The 24,853-nt window shown below is 43.0% G+C and overlaps 2 protein-coding genes across 2 annotated transcripts in view; both read right to left on the bottom strand.

Annotated features, from left to right (window-relative positions):
• The window catches only part of uso1 (USO1 vesicle transport factor), a 412,569-nt gene that overhangs the window by 10,937 nt on the left and 376,779 nt on the right, over window positions 1–24,853 (bottom strand). The gene's annotated exons all lie outside the window — the stretch shown is intronic.
• Window positions 1–24,853, bottom strand: part of bnc2 (basonuclin zinc finger protein 2) — a 91,371-nt gene that overhangs the window by 35,892 nt on the left and 30,626 nt on the right. The window contains exons 2-3 of the mRNA XM_073465565.1: window positions 6,630–6,732; window positions 4,809–5,044 (exon numbers count right to left, since the gene is read on the bottom strand). Of these exons, the coding sequence (XP_073321666.1) occupies window positions 4,809–5,044; window positions 6,630–6,732 (339 nt within the window). The remainder of the gene's footprint in view (window positions 1–4,808; window positions 5,045–6,629; window positions 6,733–24,853) is intronic.

Below are 24,853 nucleotides of genomic sequence, written 5' to 3'. Positions count from 1 at the left end.
TGGTGCACATTGGCTGTGGGTCTGTCTGGAAACAACCATGGGAGAAGAGAGAGGGATGAGTAGAGGGAGGAAGGGAGAGAGGGATGAAGGGCTGAGGAGGGGAGAAAGTAAAAAGTCCTGCCAGAGTGAAGGGCAAGGAATTCTGGCGATGAATAAAGGTGTCTGTGTTGTTCACATAATGCTTCAGATTGACGCTGAAGTCAGGGGGATAGGGGAGAAATAGCAAAGAAATAAAGTGGTGTAAAGGGTAAAAGACTCATGACTCTCAGTCGTCACTATCAGGCGGAAAACCTTGTTGAGAATAAAAGGTGAGCTCACACAACTCTTTTGAAACTGGTAGATAATGTGAAAAATTGATTTACTTTCTACAGAAAAAGGTATCAAAATGCTACTTCCCGCTGCTAGTTTTTTGTTTTTTTTAGGTAGGGTATATGCAGAGTTTTTAGGATGCATAGAAACACAATAGAAGCTACATTAAACGAAGCACCTACCGAAGTACTTAATATTTAAAGCTGAGTCAGAAAGACAGATATAAAATGCTGTTTGCTAGGTATCATACTAAGATAATAAGTGTAACTTAATTCATTTTTCGTTGAATATTAGTAACAATGGGTTAGATAAACTGATCCTACAAATGAGGCAGCAGATCCCATTTTTGCTAACAAAAGTGATCCAACCAACAATATATTAAGTTCTACAAAGAAAATGGGCTTTTTGAGTTTTCAGAATAATCTATGAAATATTTCAGAACACGAGCCAGCTAGAGGTAAGAGACGTTGCAAAGATCATTAAATAACTTTTAAACTCTTGAAAATGTGATGACAGGGAGTTACTTGCCTTTGGTTTGCCTGGCAGCGAGAGCTTGTTTATTGGGAACTTAAATAAATCTCAACTCATTATGTTCACACATAAACCTGCGCGCACACATTTATGGAACAATATGCGGCTTTGCGGTGTGTGAATGCTATAAGAGAGCAGTTTGTGGACTGAAGGTCAGGCTACAAAAGGTTTATTAGAGGGATGAAAGAAGAGAGAAAGACAATCGTTCATTTTAATGGTTATTGATGTCATGTATAATTCCTCTCCTTTACAAATCAAAATTCCAACCACTAGATGAGCCACTGAGCTTTTAATAATATCGATTAATTTCTTCGGTTTAAGGAGCCTATTACAAAGGTAAATTGCAGAGAGTATGCATGTTTAGTCACACCTCTACGTCGTATTTGTTTTGTTGCGGTGGATGGCAGAGAGGACAGAGGAGGGCAAAGTTTTTCACGGGTGTTGACATAAATTAATTCCGTCTGTGAATTAGAACTAAAAAGACAATGATGACATATGAATATGAGTCTATTCTGCAGATAATAATTGCCCTAAATGCACTGGTGCTACTGTGGAAATGTCAACGGATGAACCTGGATTAACATGAGTGACTTGCTCCTGGTTATTATTGTACATAAGTGTTGGCTCACTCCGTCTACATGTGCAGAAAAAGAGCAGGTGAGCAAGAAATCCTAAATATCCTCCTCAAGAGGAATAAAGAATAAAACCAGATGAATAGAGATGATGATAAGAAGTGCTGCAGAGTGAATTAGGGTGACCATTTCCTCAGGTGGGAGGCAGGTCAGTGGGTGCCACAAACACTGGCATTCACTTCAATTAAAGTCAGCAATGAAATCTTACTGTTTCCAACAGCTCCGTAATCATATTAATTATTAACTTGTTGCTTATTAACATGCATATTAATAGCATATTGGCTCTTAATTAGTTATTATAAAGCACTTTTTAATACCTTATTCTGCACGACTGTATCCTACAATTACTGGGCCATTAACTAAGAGTGCTACAACTAATATAAGACCTATACTGAGCAGAGTATATTACGATCATGATTCATTTACAAAACCTTACTTAGCTACTATCAATAAGCAATAAGTAAGAAGTTATTGAGGGAAAACTGAGGATAACTTCGGTTGTGATATGGCACTTTATGAATAAAATGGCATATTTTTTATTATCCATTAACTAGTTGAGTATTAGTGTGCATATTAGCAGCATATTGGCTCTTTATTAGTCATTATAAAGCACTTATTAATGCCTTATTCTCCTTCTACTTCAACAACCAGGCCATAAACTAAGAGTTTTTCATCAATAACTTCCTGATTACTACTTATTGATAAACGACCTTAATATATCTTGCTCATATGGGCAAATATGCTACTAATATGCACACTAATAAGTCACTAGTTATTTGTGCCAAATCCCATGGTATAACAGAAGTTATACCATGGCAGTTTTTATATAAAGCAGGTTCAGACCGTTCTCTTTATAGTATTAAATAGAGAGGGGATGTGTAGGTGAAGACAGAATATTGAAGCATCTGTGTTTTCGGGGGTTTTCTCTATGCGTTTGGTGAAATATAAGTGTGTGTGTTTTCCGTCCCCCTGCACTGCATACATTCCCTGGTCAGGCATCAGAGGAGCTGCAGGTATACTCTGTCAGCTCAGTGTCCTGAGTTCTCTGGCGCATCACTGACACCCAAACACACTGACACCCAGCAAAAATAATGCACCAAACTCCCACGCATGCACTCGATGAAATGGTTTTGCTCTCAATCTCAAACATAAAAAGTAGATGAATATAAGGAAGAAAACCAAAGAGAGCCATAGTGTGCTAACCAGTATGTGAATGTATGGTAAAGAGATGCTTCATTAGAACATAATTCAGAAATAGTGGATGTATTTGCTGGATAATTATAGTGATTTATAGCATATGTCATTAAAATAGGAATTAAAATGATTACTCCTGTGGCCTAAACACTTTTATTTAAATCCTAAATCAGTACATGTAAGCATTTGAAAGCCTGACTGCTCCTATCACGGTAAAGTAAATTATCATCAAATAATATCCCCTGACATCAATATCAAAAAGACAACTTATTACCTATCATCTGCTATACTGTTCTCCTCATTTTATCTCTCATTTAGCGCGGCGTAGTGGCGGGGAACACACCCCTGACACAAAGCGTTGCCCGGAGGCTCGGGGAAGATGATTGAATTTCATAGCTACTTACAGGCTAATAGGGCCGTACAATGACTACTTACTGTCCTTAAGTGACTGGCTGCTTCTCGGCGGCCGCGGCCCCTTTGAAGCCCTTCTGAGGAGATCTAGAGGATTTAGCCAGTAGCGTGACATGAGGCTGAGCAGTTGAGCAACGGTGCTCCCACCAGCTGACTATTAGAACCAGCTGATATAAACACAGAGGCTACAACAACTATGGGAACCGCAGCGATCCAACCGTTACTCAAAACATGGCTTTCTCACACCGCAGATTTGGAGCGTTTTACTTTGGTTTCTGAGGGAAAATATTCAAAATAAATGGTGAGAACGTTTTTGAGAGCTCGATTAATCAATAAGTAAAGAATCTGAGCCATAATCAATGATTTCAGTTGCTTAATTAGGAAAAAATTGCAAATATCCTCTGCTGATTTGCTGCTTGTCTGTGATTCATATATTTAAATCGAATATTTTTGGGGGATTGGGCTAAAACAAGACATTTTAAGATGTCAACTTGGCTTTTATTTTTATTTTTATTTTTTTGCTTTGAACCATTAATCAGTGAATCAAAAATATACTACACAGATGTGGTAAAAAGGAAAATAATATTTTATTAGAAAATTAAGAAAACATTTTTTAATGTAAGAAGTTCACAAATTGTGTTAATATTACTGGATTAAGAATATAATATAATAACTGGAGAGGGGTTTTATTATATTTTATTCATTTAATTTGCCAAATTTTCAGATATTTATATTCCTAACATTTACTTTTAATCTGTCTTTAAAATACACACACAAATCTTTCATTTTAAATTAATCCTGAACCAGCAGTCCTGTGTTTACTACTGTATATAACTGTTGCTCCATGTTACTTGTCTGAATGTATGTGTGTGTGTGTGTGTGTGTGTGTGTGCTTATCTGTATGCGTATATGGTTTAGAGATCCAAGAGTGTGTAAGTGGAACAGCATGGTGAGGAGAGGGTGGTTTGTATGTGGAAACAGCTTCTGTGAGTAAAGCGTTCACAGATCCACACACATATATACACAGACACACACACACACACGCACACACATGCACACACACGGACACGGAGCTACTAACCACATGCACATGTTCACTTGCTCTTAACTAATTCATTCAGGAACACTTTGGTTTGGGTTTCAACACCAAAACCTCTGTACCTTTGATTGAGAAATGTGTCTGACTGCAATTATATGGGAGGAGGAGGAGGAGGTGGTGGTGGTGGAGGCAAGAATGGATGGAGAGAGGAAACACACTACAGTGGTTTTATAGTTTGCTGGCGTGACATTTTTCTCCACTTTTTTTTTTTTTTTCATTCCTTTCCTTTTTCCAGCGGAGAGGGGCATAGTGTTGACAGGGCAGGAAAAGGGGGCAGACTGAAGTAGAAGTAACAGCAGGGAAAATGTGAGGAAAATGGATGGGCAATGGGACTGAAGTGGCTTAGATTGTCACTATTCTGCTTTTGATCAATACCTCTCAGAATAACTGCAATGGCTGAGATATTTGTAGATACACTTGGTGAGAAAGTAATGGTAGTGATCGCTGTGGACGTTATCCCCACTTTCAGAAAATCACCAAAAATTGCTGGCAAATATGAAAGCATGTGCGAGGGCTGCATTTGTGTGTGAGCAGAGAGTAAGTGCGGCTAATACCCGGTCTTGACATTTACACTAAACCCATATGATGCTTTACATGTGTTTGGTGCTGTAGCATGCATGTTGGTCACTGACCTGCAGTATGTAGCCCCTGACGTAGTCTCTGAGGGTCCAGCCCAGGCCGTGCAGGATGTGTAGCACCTCTTCCTGCTTCAGCACGGAGAAGAGGCGGTCGAGAAGGATCTTGAGCCTGACAGGTACGGCCTGGGTGCCGTACAGCATCAGGCTGCTGATGTCGAACACCACGTTGGACTGAACGATCTCCACCTGGGTCGGGTGGTACAGGTGCTGGGTGCTGAGCTTGTCCAGAGCTGTGTGACAAGGGGAGATAGAAAAGAAAATGCACAGACACGCACACAAGGGCACGGTTAATGTCTATCAAGTTTCTTCCTCATCTCAAATCTTCCTTCAGGAGCTTCTGCACAGTCAGCGCTAGCTGATAACAACATATCAATCAGATAAAAGCAATGACATTAATGTAATTATCTGCCATTATTTCTATTTAATCTAATCTCTTGCTCTTTCACAGTTATGCTGCTCTTGCATCTTCAGGTTTATTCGCCTCTTCTCAAATCTTAATTCTTTCTATCCGTGGCTGATCAAAAGTAAAAAGTGCCATTTCCTGTATTTATATGTGTTGATATTTATCAGCTGTAGCAAATTACATATTAAATTAGTTATCGTGCTTTTCAAATAATAGTATTATAAAGACAAATAAAATAGAAATGCTATGTAACCCCACTAAAAACACGTTAGCTTTCCTTGATGAAAACCTGATAGTATATGATAAGTAATGATAATGTTGTATTTTCATTTATCTACTAGTAACAGCACTTTCTTTTTTTCTATTAAGATCGTTTGATGCAAAGGAAGTGGAAGTATTTTTATCTGCACTGCCTGAGAGGCAAAACTCAGGGAAAAAACCCGCCAGGTGGATTTGTTATTGCCCCTTCTATCACAACCTCAGTCACCTCTCTCTTTACTCTGGCAGTCTGGGCGACACCTGGTCCACTCTCTCATTCTTCCTCCCCGTCTCAATCCCTCTCTCTTCCCTTACCTCATACCTCCCTCTCTCCCCCTCTCCCTCCCCTCTCTCCCTGCCTGTCTGGGTGACACCTGGTTGGGTCTCTCTCTGATCCTGGGACGGCTTTTTCCTGCTGACGAGGGCTTTGCCTGACAACACAGCGCAGCCAGACACGAACATAATAAAAAATGAAGAACTACTTGTCAGAGTCCTTGCCAATGCCGACATGAAATGAAAGGTGGGGGGAGAGGAGAGATGGGTGCCTGACAGTTCAGAGGGAGAGATTAAAAAATAGTCAATGGGGTCCTGTGCGATCCGCTGAAGGGCCCGTGGCCCGCTCTTGTGCGGACGCAAGCCAAACAGGTGTTTTCTTTTTTCTTTTCCCCCTCCTCCTTCTCTTTGTACTTTTTGCCTCCTCTCCCTATTTTTTATACCCACGTGAAAAACTCATAACGTGTGGTCTCTCGCTTCGCTATCTGTCTCATGGCTGAGATCTTTTTTTCCCCCTTTTTTTGATCTAAGGTGCAAAAACAAGACTTTGAAAGAAACATAAAAATACAGAAGCAAACAAAAACAACAAAGTTTCTTCTGCTCTGGAAAATGAGTCAAAATTGAATTTGAATGCATTCACCACCACAGACAGAGAGAAGCTTCTATCTGCAGTAAATGAAAAGTAATGTAAAACATACTAATTGTGAAAGATGTGGGATGCATCCATACTGGTGACATCTGTGGTAAATTTGTGTACACAGCAGAGAGTACAGATATGTAGGTCAGGACCTGTATTTTCTCCACAGCAAGAGGAGGTAGTTGTATAAAGAACAACAACTAAGTTTATACACCACAGTTAGTCTAATGATGAATCTGCTTACCGTGAGCTACCCAGCCGTGTTTGCACTGGTCACATGTTCGTAGGTGAATCTTCCCTGGCTGGAAACACTCACATGTGCAGTTCACCAGTGTGCAGCGAATGGCCTGCAGAGACACAGGAGAAAAAACAGAGACAAATCCACGTCAATAACAGCTCGAGTACAAAGGAGAGATAACAAAGCGAAGGCTGGGAAAGAGCAGTTATCAACGTCCAGTCACAAATACAAGCAAGAAGTATGGGGCCATATTATTACATAGTTATTACATAATACTAGGGGTGCAACTAATGATTTTCATCATTTTATTGTCGATTAATCTGCTGATTATTTTCTCGATTAGAGCCCAAAGTGACGTCTTCAAAGTACTTCTTTTGTCCAACCAACAGGCCAAAGCACAAAGACTCTTCCTTTAATATCATAAATGACAAAAACTGCAAATCCTTGGAACCAGCAATTTTTTTTTTTACATTTTTGCTTTAAAAAAAAGGACTGAAACCATTAAACGATGAACAAAATATTTAGAAATTAAATTTATTTTGATCATCCAATTGTTTAATCAACTAATTGTTGCATCTTTACCTAATACTGTAAACTGTTACGTAGAAATGTGATAACTCTCAGACACCAAATTTCCCGACTGCTACTATATTCCAACGTGTGAATCTGCCTCTTTACGGTACGTTCATGTGAAGCGACAAAGGACTTCCCTTCCTGAAAACACAAAAATTTTTACTTGTTTTGACTGAGGCTCCATTACTCAACACTGGAGCTGCACTTAGTCTGACCTCGGAAAGCTTTTAGTAGTGAGAGGTTAAGTGTCCAGACTTGACGAGGGCAACTCAGTACAGCACAATGCATCGTCTGCCGAGGCTTAAGCCTTCACAGAGGGCTGTTAAAGACTCTAGCAAAAATTCAGGCACATTTCGCAGGAGGTCATTTGATCCTGTAAGATGTTTCACGTTCTTCAAACAATAAAGAGATTGTACAGCGCGGATAAAATATATGATATACACAGAAATCCACACAAATGAGTACAGCTTCATCATCCGAATGAGTGCAGCAGCTGGGAGCCGTAAATTTCCCACAGACATAGAGAAACAAGAAGACAGAAGAAAAAGGAGTGAAAAGAGTGAAAAAGAAGTGAGAAACATGAATCTTAATAAGCATTGGCGGGTCTTTGTTTATCAGACATTTTTTACATTATCAAGATGAATTGGTGAGTAAAGATAGTAACACTTCTGCAACCTAAACTGCCTAAAGGGACTGTGCAGCTGTAGGAGGACTAGTGCAAGGGAAAAAAATCACTTGTATCACTCTCAAAAAACCTGTGTATCTTTTCTTAAATCAAATGTTGTATTTCCTTTACATTAGCTTGTAATCTAAGTGCGCTGGCTGAAAGAAAAAAGTTAATAACTTGGCAAAATAAACGGTGAATCCACATGATGAGGGTAAAGTATTTCACATTTGGCACATGTGGTGTTGAGTCAGTGCTGAATGACTGATGGTTTTTCCTATGTGTTAATTCTTTAGGCTGTAAAGAGAAAAAAAAAATCTGTAATCACTAAAATTGCAGAGCAAAAATTTCAGGAATGCTTGAGGCAGGAAATCGGGTGTAGTGTGCAAGGTGACTGCCGTGTGTAGCTGCCTATTTATTTTGACAGGAAAATCCTAAACTCAGGAAATGTGTCAGGAAAAATGTGAGGGCAGACAAAAAGAGGACGACGGCGACATAGAAACTATCAAGGCGTCTAACTTTATGAATTTACAATCAGCACTAAATATGTTATCTCATATTGTCTCACTGTGTGACAATAATGTGACATCAGACGTGCACACAATGGGTCGTAGGTTGGAGTCCAGCAACCTTTATTTCACAATGTCAGACACAGTCAATCAGCCCTCACAGATAGAAAAAGATCAGCAGCACAGATCAGCCTTCACGTCAAACAACTGAGGTCAATGCATGATCAGTAAAGACACACACCAACCCACCAGTATTGACCCAAGTGCACGTTCTGGTGTTTAACAGCAAATAGCATAACCTAGTCTGTGGATTAGACCAATATCCTGTTATTCAGGATATAAAACTCAGCTCACTCATAATCTACTAAGGGGCCATAAAATCTATCAGAATCCCCCCTTGCTCGCCCTAAGGTGTTGTAAACCAGATTAGTAACTGGAGGTGTCAGAGTGAACATGGGCTAATCCAAGATTAAACACAAAATGACGCCACTTCTAACCATGTCACCTCACTGTTTGACACCGAACGAGACAGGAGACAGATTATTTGACTTTACACCATTTTTAAGCTCTCCAGGTGCAGCCGTGGCAATCCTCACCGTGTGTGAGGATTATACGCCATGTGTCAGTTGGAGTGTACATACATTATACACTTAGCAGACGTCCTTATCCGGAGGAACGTGCAGTAAGTGAGTTCAGCGCTCTCTTCAAGGACCATTATGCAGCAGACATGGCTGTTCACGAACGCTCATTCAAGGCCGTGGCTGGGGTCAAACCTGTGACCTTTCAGATACAGGATAGACTCAGAAGGTCTATGTCTTTGGAGCAACATCCATTTTCATAAAGTCACATTCAGTCGTAATGTATGATACCCACAACCTAGCCTACAATCAGCAGATTCAATACGATATATTCTTCTCCAATTTGTTCTAATATTGTTTTCTGTATTTAACTTAAAATACCACTAAAACAACACTGGATTGACAGAAAACTGCTTTTGCTTCTGCTCTAAAAATACAATTCTTCAGTAATGTTCAGAGCTGAAAGAATGGTGATTAATTTATATGCCAGTTGATGCAATTTTGATCATTTATTCATTGTGAAAGTTATTTCCTAAGCAAAAATGCTACAAAATCACTCGTTCTAGGTTCTTAAATGTGAAAAGCTGCTATTAGTAGACTAGTGGCTGGACAAAAAAGCAATGTTTTGCAATATAAAGACTTCCCTTTCAACTTCTGTAAATTGCAATTGACACTACTATTGGCTGACATCGTATAGACCAGAAACAGTTTATCTTTTAAGATTCATTTTTAGTAGAAAACATTCTTCAGTTGCTGCCCTGATCATGTTGCACATTGGTCACTTTTGTCCAATTCTTTGTCTGTCACCCCACCTTAACTTTTAGTTCCTCTTGTCAGATACTTTGCCACTGAATACTTTTCTTTTTATATAACTCTCCTTGCACAAACTCTAATTTACAGTACCCAAATTTAGCACATGTGTGATGTCACACAAACACAACCCCTTCCTAATTACCTCTCCATGCAGCAGTGCTAACAGCGGCAGGCGGAAATAAACAATTGCAAATATCAAATGCACCTCTTCTGTTTACGAGCCGGGGTCTGACAGCTGACAAGATAGTTAAGGGGCGTCTAATACGGCAATTAGAGCGTGCCACTGTCTGCGAGGCTGCTGCTGTGACAAGGCGCCCTCTAATCACTGACTTATTACGCTGGCTAGCAGCACCTCTCATATCTGGCCCATTAAGCAGACAGCAGCATTAAGAAGCATTAAAGCAGCAAGCCCCCTCAACTGAGAAGGCACTGACGGGAGAAAAGGGAAGGGAGGGGACGTACTGTGCCAGTTATTTCTTGGGATTAATTTGTGTGTTGTTGCAAATTCAGTTCGGGAGGTGTAAGAGAAGAGTAACACGGGAGATGTTTGTGATATGACGGCATCAAAATTGATCATACGCAACAATATGAAAGATTACAGACTGATTACAGAGCCAACAGAAGACAGATGTGTCATAAATCGCCATCAAAAACAACATCGTCAAGGATGTGCGTTCGCCTGCGTGTGTGGCTTGTCAGGGGAAGCAAGAAAGACAAAATTATGAAGACTTCTTCTCATGATTCTCACGTACTCAAAACTCTGCTTCTGTGGCCAATGTGGATCTGGGTTGCATTTGGCCGTGGTTTAACCTGCGTCTGGCCTGGGCTGGGTCAGGGACAAGCTTGGGCCCGGATCCCAGCGCTGCACTCGCACATATTTGTCACAGCAGGCCGGGGGAGGAGGCTGTGTTATCTGAGGCCCCGGCCAGATACACAGCATTAGTCACTGTGCTAGCGTCTCGCCAGGGTTTCCTCTTTGGCTCGCAACTAAAGAGGACGACGGTGAGGAAAAGGACAGAGGGGTGTGTGTGAGCGAGTGTGTGTGAGACTTCGTAAATCACTAGAAAAATGAGCAGCTAGAAAGTGAAAGCTGTTAGCAAGTGAAGAAAATCCCACAATGCTGTAGCAATTAGACCCAGACAACAGTCGACACTCTCTCACAGCTGCCGTGTTGCCGCGATGGTCAACAACTTAACCTAGCCGCGTTCAGAAAGCATCATTTTCAGCCCTTATCTGGCTCAAGTGTGTGCGTGTGTGTCTCACTGCTGGGTTTTGTTTAGCTGGAGGCTTGATGTTTCATGGATGTTTTGCTTGGCTCGCAGTCCCTGTCCCAGCCCAATTGTATAAACACTGACAGTCAGCAATGGCCAGCATCAGACCGGGGAGGACTCTCAATTAAAAGACTGTTAGTGGGACAGATGGACTGAAGAAATGCAGGGAAGAGGAGCGGCAGAACAAGATGGCTTCAGTCTGGACTGGTCAGGTCCAAGAGGATTTTAGGCAGATTGGGAGAAACATGGCCCAGGATCAATACCGATACATGCAAATGAGTCCAACACTAAACCAAGCAGCATATGCAGAGATCAACACAGACAGTGCCTTGGCTGCTACAAGTCCTATGAAACCGTAGAAGTGAGGGTGATCCTAAACTAATATCCTGTACAACTGTATTACTACCCTGTCATTTTTCAAGGTTGATGTTGTAACCATATGCCATCGAAAAACACCACTAAAACACCGCTAGTCCCCTCCAGCCTCTCTGTATCCTCCCTCGACAGCGCACAATGGAAAGCCAACCCAGACAGCTGCTGGATGCTGGGTGGGTATTGTTCCTCCTACTTTAATTGAAACCTTTACCATGTTCAACACACAGCCACAGACCACATTTCTTGTTTTGGTGAGTTAAGCAAAGCCGAGGTTTAAATGAAAACCCTGTGTGTACGTGCGCATGTGTGTGCATGTGTGTGCCTGATCTTCGCAGCAGCAGCTTCGGATTTAAATTTGTCTCTGCTTAGGGTCACTGTAAAACACTGGGAGCATCTTGTCCTCTCTTCCACCCACAAGATATTATCTCATCCATGAGTTAGCTGCTGAAATGCTGTCAATTTCCTGCCAGAAATGTGCGGCCAACGTGTGTAGGAAAAGAGGCACAGCAAGCTTTGCGTGTCATAAAACTGGGCCCTGGCTCCGACAGATAGATCAGGACTTCACAGTGTCCATATTGGAAACAGGTGACAAATAAAACACGCTGAATAAAGAAAGTCTTTGTAGTCAGACACAGCACGCCACAAAATACAGGGGAGCAAATACCTCATGCCAAGGCTAATTTTTGCTTGTTTGATTTTGTACATTGGATGTGACTTGAAACAGAGTTTTCTTGCCTTACAAAGTGGTACAAAATAAACAACGATTAATCACATGCGCACTGACTTCAGAAAAGTGAAACTGTAGTCGACAGAAAAACTGGTGTCTTCCCTCTGAAATCCCCACAGTGTAAGGCCCCATCCTCCATGTCAGTTCTGGTTTTGAGCCCCGCGGCTGGCAGTCACGATGCCAGAGGTCCCTGTCCTTTGTGCAGCTGTGCGTCTGGGCTTTGACACGGGGCAGAGCGACCAGAGCTATGCTAATGGGAACCAAATGGGGCGTGAGTCCCCGGTGGATTACAGAAGGAGAAGAGAAGCATGTGTTTTCATGTATTCATACGGAGACCTGGGACCCCTCTCTTTTCTTCCTTTCTTTCTTTAACTCAAACAAATACAGGCAGCTATGTCTGTTTTTTGCACGCACCTTTAATTAAAGCTGTTTGTGACTTGACAGATTTGGAGATTCATTGTCAATTAGTTAATGTATTACGAATCTGATTAAAAAAAACTACACAAAAAGCTATTACAGTGTTTGGACTTAGCCCTTTTTAAAGTGACTTGCTGTAAACTACGGACAAAGCTTGAAAATAAAGTTTGGAAATGAAGTGAGCGCAGTAAATAAACATTCAACAAAAAACTGGGAACAATAAAATTCATCTGTGAACATATTGTGTCTGACACATACGTTTCAGATGTTTGGCAGTGCCTCTTAGTCTTGTTGCACTTACTGCAACACAACTGTGCCTTCACACAGCAACGTGAGGTCTTGCTGACCCAAAGCATTACTTATAGTAGTGTCATAGCCTAAAACCTGCAGGGGACAATGGTGCAGAAGTGACAGATGTAGCAGAAAAAAACATCAAGTCTGGTTTAGATGTAACTGCATTATTTAAGAGAAAGTCATAGTTTGGCGCCATTGCTCAAGACTGACTTTTTTCACCACTGTCCCTGAACCATCCCGAAAAACAATTTTAACTGACCCAGAGTGAATTTAAACTGAATTGAAACCTTGTGTCTTTACTTTGTTATTGAACTTGATATGTTGTCACATTAAACTGCAGTTTACTGTTAAACTCTTCATGTTCCTCTGAACAGAAACTCTCACTCCTGCTGTGTTTAGCTCTGTCAGCTGTAAGCTCATTTGGCCAAACCCATTGCCTTTGATGCCCATCAGCTGCTAACTGCTAACGAGCTAACTAGCCATCGTGGATTTGTAGCGTTAACAGGGAAAATAAAGGGTGCGTCCCCTGTCGATAGTGAGTTTACTGCGTCCTTCTTGATTTCAAGGCATCATGTTTTTCCATAGTAACCATAGTAACAGCATGAGAAGACGCGTTCAGCTGTAATCTCGCTCAGATCAGTTTGTTGTTTTTGTCCTAGAGGTGTCCCAGGGAAGTTCTCCCAGTCACCCCAAACACTTTTCAGTCCCCCCAACGATGGGACGCCGTGAGTCTGAAGCCCTGTTCGGCAGGGATCACGATCATCTGTCTGGTTAAATACTTCTTTCAATCTTTCGTGAGGACACTTGCGAAACATGGGTCTGCTGTCTGCTAGCAATGAATTTCCAATCACTAATAAGGACCATAAATCTGGTGTTCATAAGTGGACAATCTAAACAGTGGAATTGTGAGTGATGATATCTGTCATCCACTGTCATCCCAGTTGACGTCCAGTTTAAACTTTGATCAGACTTTTTCGGTCCTCTCTCTACTAGTTTGTCAGCTGTCAGGTGTGACTCACGCTCTGCACTCCTTCACACACACAGACACAACACCCATGTTATTACTCCACCATCAAACGTCAAGCACACAATTCAGCTAAACTCCTGCGTCCAACATTCCTGCTTCCTTTGTGTGGCTTGACGCGGTCACAGAAAGTAAATCTCTCCGTGATGAGCACCACCCCAAGAAATGTTGAATCGGATCAATGACGAAACTTTCAGCCTGACTCACTCGCATGATAAATAGCTGTGCGTGTACTTCAGGACAGTCATGCTTGTTTATGAAGTGGACGGCTAAAGGACCCAGCTGGCTTTGATATTGTGAAACAGAGAGGGAGAGGGAGAGGGAGCGTAATATCACAATACTGGACCAGGAACACAACCCTGTGATCTCGCTATCATATGCCATGCTCTCAGTCAGTGTAGCCTGTATAGATGGAGAGCTGTACCACACTGAAACTACACTGTCAGTTCAAATACCTGAGCATCAAGGGAGCACCAGTTTCTCCATCTTTTGTGTAGACAGCAGGTCCAGGCAGAGGACCCCAGTCCAGGCCCCTGGCCCCTCTCAGCTCGCCTCAAAGCATTTCCCCAGCCAGAGATCAAAACATCTGCCCAGTGACAGACCTCTGGGTGCACGGATTCAAGGCCAGGTTCAAAGCAGGGTGCTCGGGGAGGCAGGGAGGGAGTGGAGGGAGAGAAAGAGAGAGTACGAAGGGAACGCTGGCAGAAAGGAAGAGAGGTGAGATAGCAAGAGGGTGGGTTTGAGGGGGGGAGTCAGGCAAGCTGGTGTATCGGAAAGGTGGGGAAGAGGTGTTGCAGCAAAGGTGGAGGAGGCAGAGGAAAGCTGATGTGGGGAGGTAGGGAAGGTTGAGAAGGTGCTGTGCAAAAGATGTCAGGCTAGATCTCCCAAATTTCTCCTGTATGACGCAACTATTGGTTCAAGTGTATATATGTACAGTCAGTAAATAACAAATTGCTGTACAGAAACTCCAAACATGTCGGCAGTGGTTCATAGTTTGTTCACTAGAGAGGAATTAAAAGTTTATTTTTTAGCTATTAATCTTTCCAACAAATACCATCTTATTCTATGGCTTCCTCTATATTTGGTCTTTATTAAACAGGTCTGAGTGCTCTTCATCAAACATTTTTGTTAGTAATACATTTATGTCAAAAACTTGTTTGCACATTGCCATCATTTTTTCCCATCAGGCTTTAACTTTTTACAATTGACATGACATCCTCAATGCCACCCGAAAGTCTGAAAACCAAACACATCCAATTTAAAGGGATATTAAACAAGGAAAAGCAGGAAATCCTCAGCTGAAACCAATAAATGTTTGCTAACTTTGCTTGATAAATGACTCAAAAGATTAATCAATAATCCAAATTGTCAATTTATTTCATGTTGGTGAACTCATTATTTCAGCAATAAAATCAAATAAAAGCCAGAAATCACTCTGCAAGATGTTAGACTGCATTGTTCGGAGACACGCGTCCTTATCACTCACTGGCCATTGTGTGGACAGGAAAAGGAAAGAAAATAAAACACTGTCGTCAATATATACTAGATCTGCTCTGACCTTCAGCCTATCAGAGGGAGCGACCTGCAGCAGATAAGGACAACTCCCTGACAGACTTGACACCTGCACTCGCTGGCCCGCCGATCGCCCCCGACGAATGCAAATATCGCAGTGACAGCCGGCACTGCAACAACGCACTAGGCTTCTGTCTGGAGATTTGAGGGAGTGACATGACCACACAGTGCGACCAGACTCATGTTTGAGAGAGGGGAAAGGAGAGAACAGAGAGAGGAGAGTGGGAGTAAAAAGGAAAAGGGGACAGAAAAAATGAGAGGGGTGATGGAGGGGGGGTCGGCATTGGTGGGAATAGACAGAGGGGAGAGAAGATGACCAACATCGTCTGCTCTTTACTTCCCTCCCCATCTACACCCTAACACAAACAGAAAGTATTAGTCAGAGCCCAGACATATTGCCGACCCCTCTCTGCTAGGGGACATCTCCATGGCAATCATTGGTTGGCGTGGGCGGCGGGACACACACACACAGCGCAGGCGTGACGACAGGAGGCCAGCACTGCTGAGACTCCCCCAAATTGACATTTAGTCATCACACTAGTCTACAGGGTGGGACTCTATACCTCCTCAACTACACACACACACACGCGCGCCCACACACACTCTCCCACATTCCCTCTCATGCAAACATGTGCACACATACACATACACACACACAAACACCCACACTCAGTGAATTCCCCTACTCAAAGTCGCTCCCAGCCAGAGAAATCCTGGAAGAGTTCCTAGATTTAATCTCGCCAATAGCTCTTTATTTTCTTTGACCATTTTTTAATGTAAAAAAGCCCGCACTAATTGTGTGTATGCAATCTCCAAATTATGTATATGTGTTTTTTCAACTAAACCGAACACTACTGTAGACGGATTGGCTGGTTTTCAAGACACACGACTGGGCAATAATATTTGTTTCTTTCCTCAGAGTTTTGTTCAAACAGTGTGTCAGCACGGTGGTTCACTTGTAAACACCTGGGCCTTGCACACCCAACAGCTGTGGAAATACAAAACTACGTATAAGCTACGTCGAACCGGGGATAATTGCTCTATTCAGATTATTTGCAACCCGGTGTTACATCTCCTCGCATCTTACTTATTTGTTGTGTCTATAAAACACCACATCAAGAAATACTCCCAAAAAAGGGCCAGATTGTTATTATTTACAGATTTGTGCGATTATTTACCTTAGCCAGCATAGCGAGAAGACTGCTCCTGAATCAGTGTCAGTTGTAGTTCCCTCTTTAGATAAAACACTCCAAGAAAAAGCTGTGCCTTTTATTAGTATTATGTCAGCAAATGACACAGAAAAATAGGACACAAGACAGAGATACAGACGGAGAGGGGAGGGAGAGACACAGAGAGGATTCGACCAATGGCTACATTACTGCAATGACAAGCGTGTCACTCCCAAAGCCACACAATGGGGGAGAGACATGAGGAGTGTCTTTGCGTGACTCCCAGTGTGTGCATGTGTGCATGGTGGGACGAGACGGCAGACCAAAGGAAAGTCCATCGGAGTGTCTGAGTCTTTATCTGTCTTACAAAGTTCACAGATAGAGGGGCTGAAGTGGAGGCTAGACGCTGTTCCAGAGTCACAGGTCACAAAGAAGACACGCTCAGACAGGTGGGAGGGAGGAAAGCAAAAAGAAAGCAGCCCGACAATTGTGTGCGGAGAGCAAGCCTCTGTGATTGCCATTCTGCAATCGACCTGACCAAATTGCAAATTCCCTCTCAGGACCCTCTAAGTCCGCTTCATTTGGCTAAAGCCAGAATCCTTATTTCTGCAATTATAAAGCTATTGACTAATTCGACATATGTTAGCGTGTCTTCCAGCCCTTGAGAGCTGGTGTGCCATTGAGTCATTAACTTTGACAAATTGTGACAGACTTTTTTATTGCCACCCAATCATGAGAAACAAGGTTGTGGCAGAGGAGTTAATGAGTGGCGTGTTTCTCCTCTTCCTCGCCCTCCCCACCTCCACCAGCTCGCTCTCGCTCTCGCCTCCTCTCCAACCCCTTCCACTTAGATCCCTGCACCCCCCCTGCCCCAAATCCCCCCCCACCCCTCCATATTTATAATTTTACCACATCCTAACAATAACACGGCCGGTACTCAGCACAAAACACGCGGGCCCTGGCCTAATGAATCTCATGCCTTTACCGCGGTAAAATGGCCAGTAAGTATTACCAGCTGCGACACTCTCCCTCACTCTCCCTCTTTCTCTCTCTCTCTCCTTGGCAGTGGCATTGAGTTTGGGAGTGCAGGGGTGAGGTGGGGGGGGGCAGGCAGACACATCTGAGTGCAGCTGGACCAGGGGAGGAGAAGTGTGGGGGGGGGGAGAAAGACCGCAAGTCTCCGTGTTTCCAGCTGCCTTTCTCAGGGGCTCGGTTTTCTCTCCCTCCTCTTGGTTTTTTCGCAAGGCCCTTCTGGTCCCAGCTTACTTGAAAAATCACAAACACACACACATAGACACACACACGCACGTACGCCCTGATCCACCTCCCCTCCATCCCTCACATTCGGCCATCTTTGTTTGGACAGGGCTCAGGAGTTCCAGAAAAGCTCTCTCAGATGTGCTGAAGTAAGGGAAAAACAAAACAAACTGGCCCTCACACACACACACACACACACACACACACACCACACACTCAAAATTTATGTGAACACACAGACACCAACAAGTACTTGGTCATGGTAGGAAGAGAAGTTCACACACACTCCCACACACGCACATACGTGACCAATTTCATGTGTGAAAGCTGAAACACCAGCTTCAACCAGAGAACAAATTTGCAAAGAGATGAAAAAAAAATCAGGATACATTTTTCTTCATGGAGGTAGGCAGCCTACTATTGAAGGAATGCATTCTTTTACACAGTGTGTGTGTGTGTGTGTGTGTGTGTGTGTGTGTGTGTCTGTGTGTCTGTGCGTGCGTGCGTGTGTGTGTCCCAATCCAGGATCACAGCACCAGGGCAGGCCTGAAGCATACCTCGACATGTGTTACCTCTTTGTAATATTGACTTTGTTATAGCTATACGAGTGGGAGAGTGGAGCCAAGAGCCCGGGCCGTGCAGTAGTGGGGCCCCTGAGTTCGCTCGAAAACAAATACCCGAACGAGCCGTGAAAACAGAAAACACAGTACCACAATAGCAATCTGCAAAAACAGATTCAAATAAACTTTGAAACGTCCCTCATTGCTGCCTCTGACCTTTACATTTTCACTCTCTAAATTAGGAATATTATTTGTCTGATTCCATTATTGCAGCATGTTGCTTACAAAGCCGTGGGATTTGGCAACTGAGTGTGTCTTGGCCTGGCTTCCTGTCTGAGCATGTGTACTGGACCGACTGTAAAAGTCAAAAATCCTCTTCCTCTTAAGCCTTGACTTACTGTATAATTTCAATTAAATACCACGCTGCTACTAGGCTCGCGCAAACACGCTGCCAAGATTTTCCAAATTAAATAATTAACGATTATCACTGCAACATGGCACACTTGTCAATGCACACAAAAAATAAGCCTTTCAATTTCAAGTGAAAGATAATGAGGCGAATGTAAGAAAGCCTCAAATTTCAGATGACACAAATAAAGAAAACCAAGATAAAGGAAAAGCACATATGCTGAATATTTGATTGCTTTGCAGAAATAAAAGATTGATTATCATTTTCTTGTTCCTACGAGTGTGAATCCCATCGTGTCTCTTTCCCCAGTGATGACTTTGCTTATACATTTGAATAATGAAGGCAAGTCATTTGAATATTCCCTCTGTATTAAAAAAAATTATGTTTTTACACGATGCAGCAATATTAGCCATGTTAATTGGGCTCTTTGGACTTTCCCAATAGAAAGGATAAATTAATTACTTATGTCGACAAAATGTCAGACACGCCGATCTAATAACTACAACTGTTTCCAACAGTGTTGTTTCCAGTGTGTGCCTTTTTTGTGTTTGTCTGTGTGTGTGTGTGTGTGTGTGTGTGTGTGTGTGTGTTTGTGAATGAACTTAAAACACTCTGAGCGTCCACTAGCCGGAGTTAGATCTAATGAACGAGATGGGAACAAAATGCTTTGACATCCTCTCCATGTTTCATGGGTGGCTCTTGAGAGTCCTTCTCCAATATTCATCCCCTCTTCTCATACTAATCAGCCACTACAGTATTGACTGTTTGTGCTTGCAGAGTGACGCATGTTGCTGTGTGTCTGCGCTGCACAAAAACACACACACGCAGACACACACACTTTTAATGCTCAAATGTGCCAATCCACACTTTGCAATCAAACTTGTAAGCGATACTGAATTATTTGCAGGACGTTACGTGTGTTCGTGTGTGATGTGTTCATTAATGTGTACCCACCACCATCGGGGGCTTTGAAGTTCCATATTTCTGTTAGCTTTTGGCTGTTTTTCAGTCTTGAGGAAAAAAAATCTGTATCAGCGCATTTTCCTCAAGTACGAATAAACATTAGACTTCGGGAGAGGAGGCAATGGGGAGGCTTTATTAATGTCTGTGAATGTGAGACGATCTGATGGTGTGTGTGTCTGTATGCGCACATGCTCATACATGCATTAGTGCACACGCGCACACACGTGCGAGCGTATACAGCGAGCGAGAGCTAACAGAAAGGCCTGCTGATGCCATGTTTCAGGCGACCCCTTGAAGTGGAAATGAGCTTCCTCGGTCTTCTAACTAGTCCATTCTCACAAAGTCAGCAAACTCCGCCACCCCTCCAAAGAAATGCAGACACCTCCCCACCCTCCAACCTCCCCACCCAGCCCTGTGGTCAGCATGCAGGATGAATTCACCATCAAGACCAAAGAAACAGAAACAGGTCCGTCTTACTTCATCTGCCTTAGTATGGAGGGGATCAGGTTGGAAAAGGTTCAGCTTCAGTGTCTTTAAGTGGCTTTTGTCCTTGCTTTTCGCAGCCTCGCAGCTCACAGTGTCAGATAGGCAAAGCAAATTTATGGTATTACAACACAATGTCAATGCCTTCCAGTATTTGTATATTATATTTTTATAGAGGTGCACAAAACGATTCAAATTTGCAGTGTTATTATTTTCTCAAATTATGGCTGTTTTTTGTCAATATCGGTCAAAATGAGTCTTATTTTTCTCAATCATCTTTTGTTTGATTTCTAAATTCATTCATGCCAGATGTTCAAAGAAAGTGATGTCTCAGAAATTATTATTTTGTCTGACCAACAGCCAAAGATTAAACATTAATTAAAGGAGACAAATTGTTGGATTTGAGAAGCTGTAGCCAGAAAATATGTAGTATTTTCACTTGATTAAATTACCTAAATGATTTTCAAAATTGTCGTGGATTTATTATTAATAATCCTCTCATTTTTCCGTCACTGTCTGCAGCCAAACTCCCGTGACAGTTTCCTTTAGACTCACTGAGACATTACATGAGCTGTTTCTATGTAATCCAGGCTTAAAACACTTATTTTTCATTAAACTCACATATGATAATGTTGTTTATGATAATTTTTATTTAATGAAAGATAAGCTTAGTCTGGGAATAATTCTATAATCCTGTCTTTATGTATATTTTGAAAATCTGTCCTTTTTCAATTATTATCAATACTTTTATTATTACGCTGTGTGTATGCATCGGATGTAGTGTGCATGCACGCACGCCGCTGTTTGAACCTGTGCGAGCACCTGAGGGTCCATCCCCAGCCGTCCTCGGAGCGGGGAGCGACAGCTGTACGGTGATGCTGTAGCGATAGGCATCATCGGCTTGCTAGAGACTAATTGGTCCACAGCGCTCCTCTGAGTGGCCTCGCTAATTAATTAGAAAGGCAGTGGAGCTGAAATTTTTAATCAGGACACCAGGCTCTCCAGCAAGCAGGAAAAAAAGAGACACATCACCCCATCATTCCATGTAATCCACCTGACACTGATCTCCCATGTTGTCATGTGAAATGTGTTGTGTGTTTAGGAATTCATATGATCTGACCAGGGAATAAGAAATACATTTATTACAGGGCTTGTTAAATCATTTTAATTCTGAGAATTTCAGAGACTCTGTGTGTCCTAATACAGTATGCATGACTTATATTTGGTTTGGACCCTCGAGGACCGTGTTGAGGTGGTCTTTCCCTCTGCGTGTTTGTGTAGCACATGTACATATAATTTCCACTGATGTAGATTGTGTGCTGACTGGTCCTTAAGTGGCAAAATGCAAATAACTTGCTAATGTATAGTACATCGTGACATAAAATGTTACTGCTGGTGATCAAGGAGCGTGCTTGTGTGTTTTTACACAAGTGCTAACATGTGACCATCTATTTTTTTCCTTTCCACCTTTTTGTTTTGCTTTTTTACAATTCCCTCTACACCGTAAAGCAAAATATTATTTTTCCCTCTTCCCCCTATCTGAACTTAACTAATTAAAAGCAGTCACTCAAACCAACACTTTCCATCATGCTGTAAAGAAACTGTGGAAATTACAAGCCTGTTTAAGAAAAACGATCCCCTGGTTTTGGATTTCTCCCTGAAAAGGGAAAAGATGAATATGAGCAACGGTGCTTTTGCACCACTTCGGGGGCACATTTGTGTCCCAAAGCTGCACACAGCGCACCACAATGATTTGTGGTGAAGGGCCAGAGTCTGGGAGGAATCAACCAGAGACCAGAAGACAAGAAGCATGCTAAAACTAGAGCCACGCCAGTCAGCCACTTCACACAGCAGACAAGGGAAACAACATGTGTTTATCATCGCATTACTGGGATGACAAACTACTACCACTGACTGGAGTTACAGTAACAGGAAAATCATAGTGTATGGACACGAAACAGGAAATCCTCATCTATTTAACACATGGATAACAAGCCTACTGTGGTAGAATGAATGCATTTTAGCAAATGGGCCTGCAAACTTTCCATCGAGAGGAGAGTTTCAGAAATGCACAAGCACGCACCTTCACCTCGTGTGGCGACATTAGCTTTGTGTGGTGTCCTAATCTTTGTGACCGTCTCGGCTTTGCTAATCAGCCCGCCGCTCTTATCAGCCTGTTGCTTTGGCCAAAATAAACACGCGCCGCCTTTTTATTGCTTTGTTTTCACAGGTCATTAGGGGAAGGAGAGAAGACGCATTGATTAGTTTTCCAGACCACTGGATTATTGTTGTGTTATGACTATCATCATTAAGTTTCATTAGGGCTGTGGTTGTTCTTGTTTCCAGAAAATGAAGACGTTGCAGGAAAGGCAAGTTGGTTGGCGAGCAAACGGCACGCCACACTAATCTGGAAGGTAGGGAAAGTATTTATGTGTATGCTTGATTGAAGCTGTGAGTTGTTACCAAAGATAAGACTGAACTCTGGCTCCATCATTCATATTTTTGAGGCTGCTTTAAAGCACTAAGCTGCTGCACTGCATTTATTTGAAGCACATTAAAGAAAACTTAATGAAGCAGCATCAGTCCCTGGCCAGGTCCTCTCAGCCAGCTTTGCTCTGGAGCTACACATATGCTTCCAAAGCAAGGCGGCACTGGCTCTGTCGCCAGACTAATTAGCATGTGTTAGCTAGTTAGTGAGAGGGCGGCCCTCTGTGATGTGTACTGAAGTGGAGTAAAACGCCAGGGCAAGGACCGTACTAATGGCCCACTTCCTCCCCACGGGGACCCTCCCTGCAGCTCCACACGTGCTGGCATCAGTGCAGCCACGGGGCACCCACAGGGCCGCCACTGTGCCGGGGGCAGAGGTGGGCACACAGGAAGGCGGCTGGCTCGAAGTGGCATCGCTTTCACGCAGCACTGAGCTCTCCGGGTGTGATGCTCTGCGATCTAACAGCAGGCGACAGTGACACTCGCTAACACTCGACCTGAGAGTGACGTGCAGGCTAACAGACCCATCAGCCTATGAAATAGCTCAGACAGCTGGGGCCGCTATGCTAGCTGCCTGGCATTGGCGAATGTATTATTTACAGGATGAGCTGGAGCATTAGCGAGCTCTTTGGCACTCGGTTAGCAGGCGTAGGTGGCGAGCACCGACGGCAAGCGAGTGTATCTCTGTCAGTGTGAGTAAACAAACAGTGGGGACATGGTGTGACAGAGCAAACGCCGTGCCACACAAACACACACTCACACATACACACACAGACACATGCAAGCTCATCAGGGAGCCAAGGGAGAGCAGGAGGAAAGAGGAGGGGTGGGTGGCATCCATATTTATAGGGCCTTTCTAGCATTTGTCCCCAGGCCAAATGCTGTGACTACACTCAGCTAATGTCAGAACAGCACTTAACCAGGCATTTCCAGTATGTCATGGGCAGTGGGGAATACGTGGGATAGATACAAGACCAGGGCAGAAAAAAAGCGCGGAGACAAACAAGGATGGAAATGAAATGCAGTAGTGTTGTGTGCTGTGGTGATTATGTTTCTCACTCTCTTTTTTAAAGCGTCTGCTGCTTCTGGATAAATAGATCCAGAAGTAGACGACAGACTTTAAATAAATGTAAAGAAAGAGTTGAACCAAATTTGGATATCGCCGTCTGGTTTTGTTTCCACACGACTCGTAAACTCCACCCTCTGCCGTTGAAGTTGCTATGCAGTAAACTGGCATTTGCACTCAACACTGTATTTAATAGCTGCTGACAACACGCCATATTTGATGTTGGAATGAGCACAATGAAGCCCTCTCTGAGAAAAAGAGTTGCCATTATATCGTCAAAATGTCTAACCCTGATGCTCCCACGCTTCATCATACCTGTTGACACCAGCGAGAGCGGTGACCTGTTTTCCTTGCCGGATTGATGAGAGGTGAAAGTGACATGTAGGCTCCTAGCTGGCATGTCCAAACTTGTCTGGAATGCGAGGAATGGCCTGCTTCGCTTTGGTCACCTGTCCCCAAGTTTATCATGTGTCAGGCCGGGCATTCGCTTGGCATTACGCCCTCTGGCAACCAGGGAGGCTGAGGGGGGCCCACAGGCCTCACTTGCCGCATAGACACACATGGCGTGATACCCCCAAAGAGAGCTGAATGAGTGGGTAAAGTAGCTCCTTTTAGCACAATCTGTCATTATCTCAAGTGGCATGTAATCGTTTTGTGCAGCGAGATCCATTATGCATCCACCGAGAGCAGGGGCTAATTGTGGAGGCTTACATTTATTCATTTGTTTGCTGCCAGTTGTTCCACTTTATTTTTTTTTGGGGGGGGGGGGGGGGGGGTGCAATAAACGCCAATGTTTGTGTTTCTGTGTTTTTAAATGGTCAGAGCACTCGTGGTGAAAGCCACAAAGTTCCTTCTGCGCTCCCAAAGGAAGCTGACAATCAGCATGAGGCAAAAGATTAAGATGTTAATCACTGCCCCAGTCATTTTTAACACTTTAGTGACCGGGTGGGGTGTATCAAGAGTAGAATAATAAGGATTCAGTGTGAGTACATGTTATTATTTACATGCACTTTTCCACA

The sequence above is a fragment of the Pagrus major genome, chromosome 1, assembly GCF_040436345.1.
Source record: "Pagrus major chromosome 1, Pma_NU_1.0".
In the NCBI taxonomy this organism is placed as follows: Eukaryota; Metazoa; Chordata; class Actinopteri; order Spariformes; family Sparidae; genus Pagrus; species Pagrus major.
The sequence above is the reverse complement of the archived record's forward strand: the minus strand, read 5'-3'. Positions and strand labels throughout refer to the sequence as shown.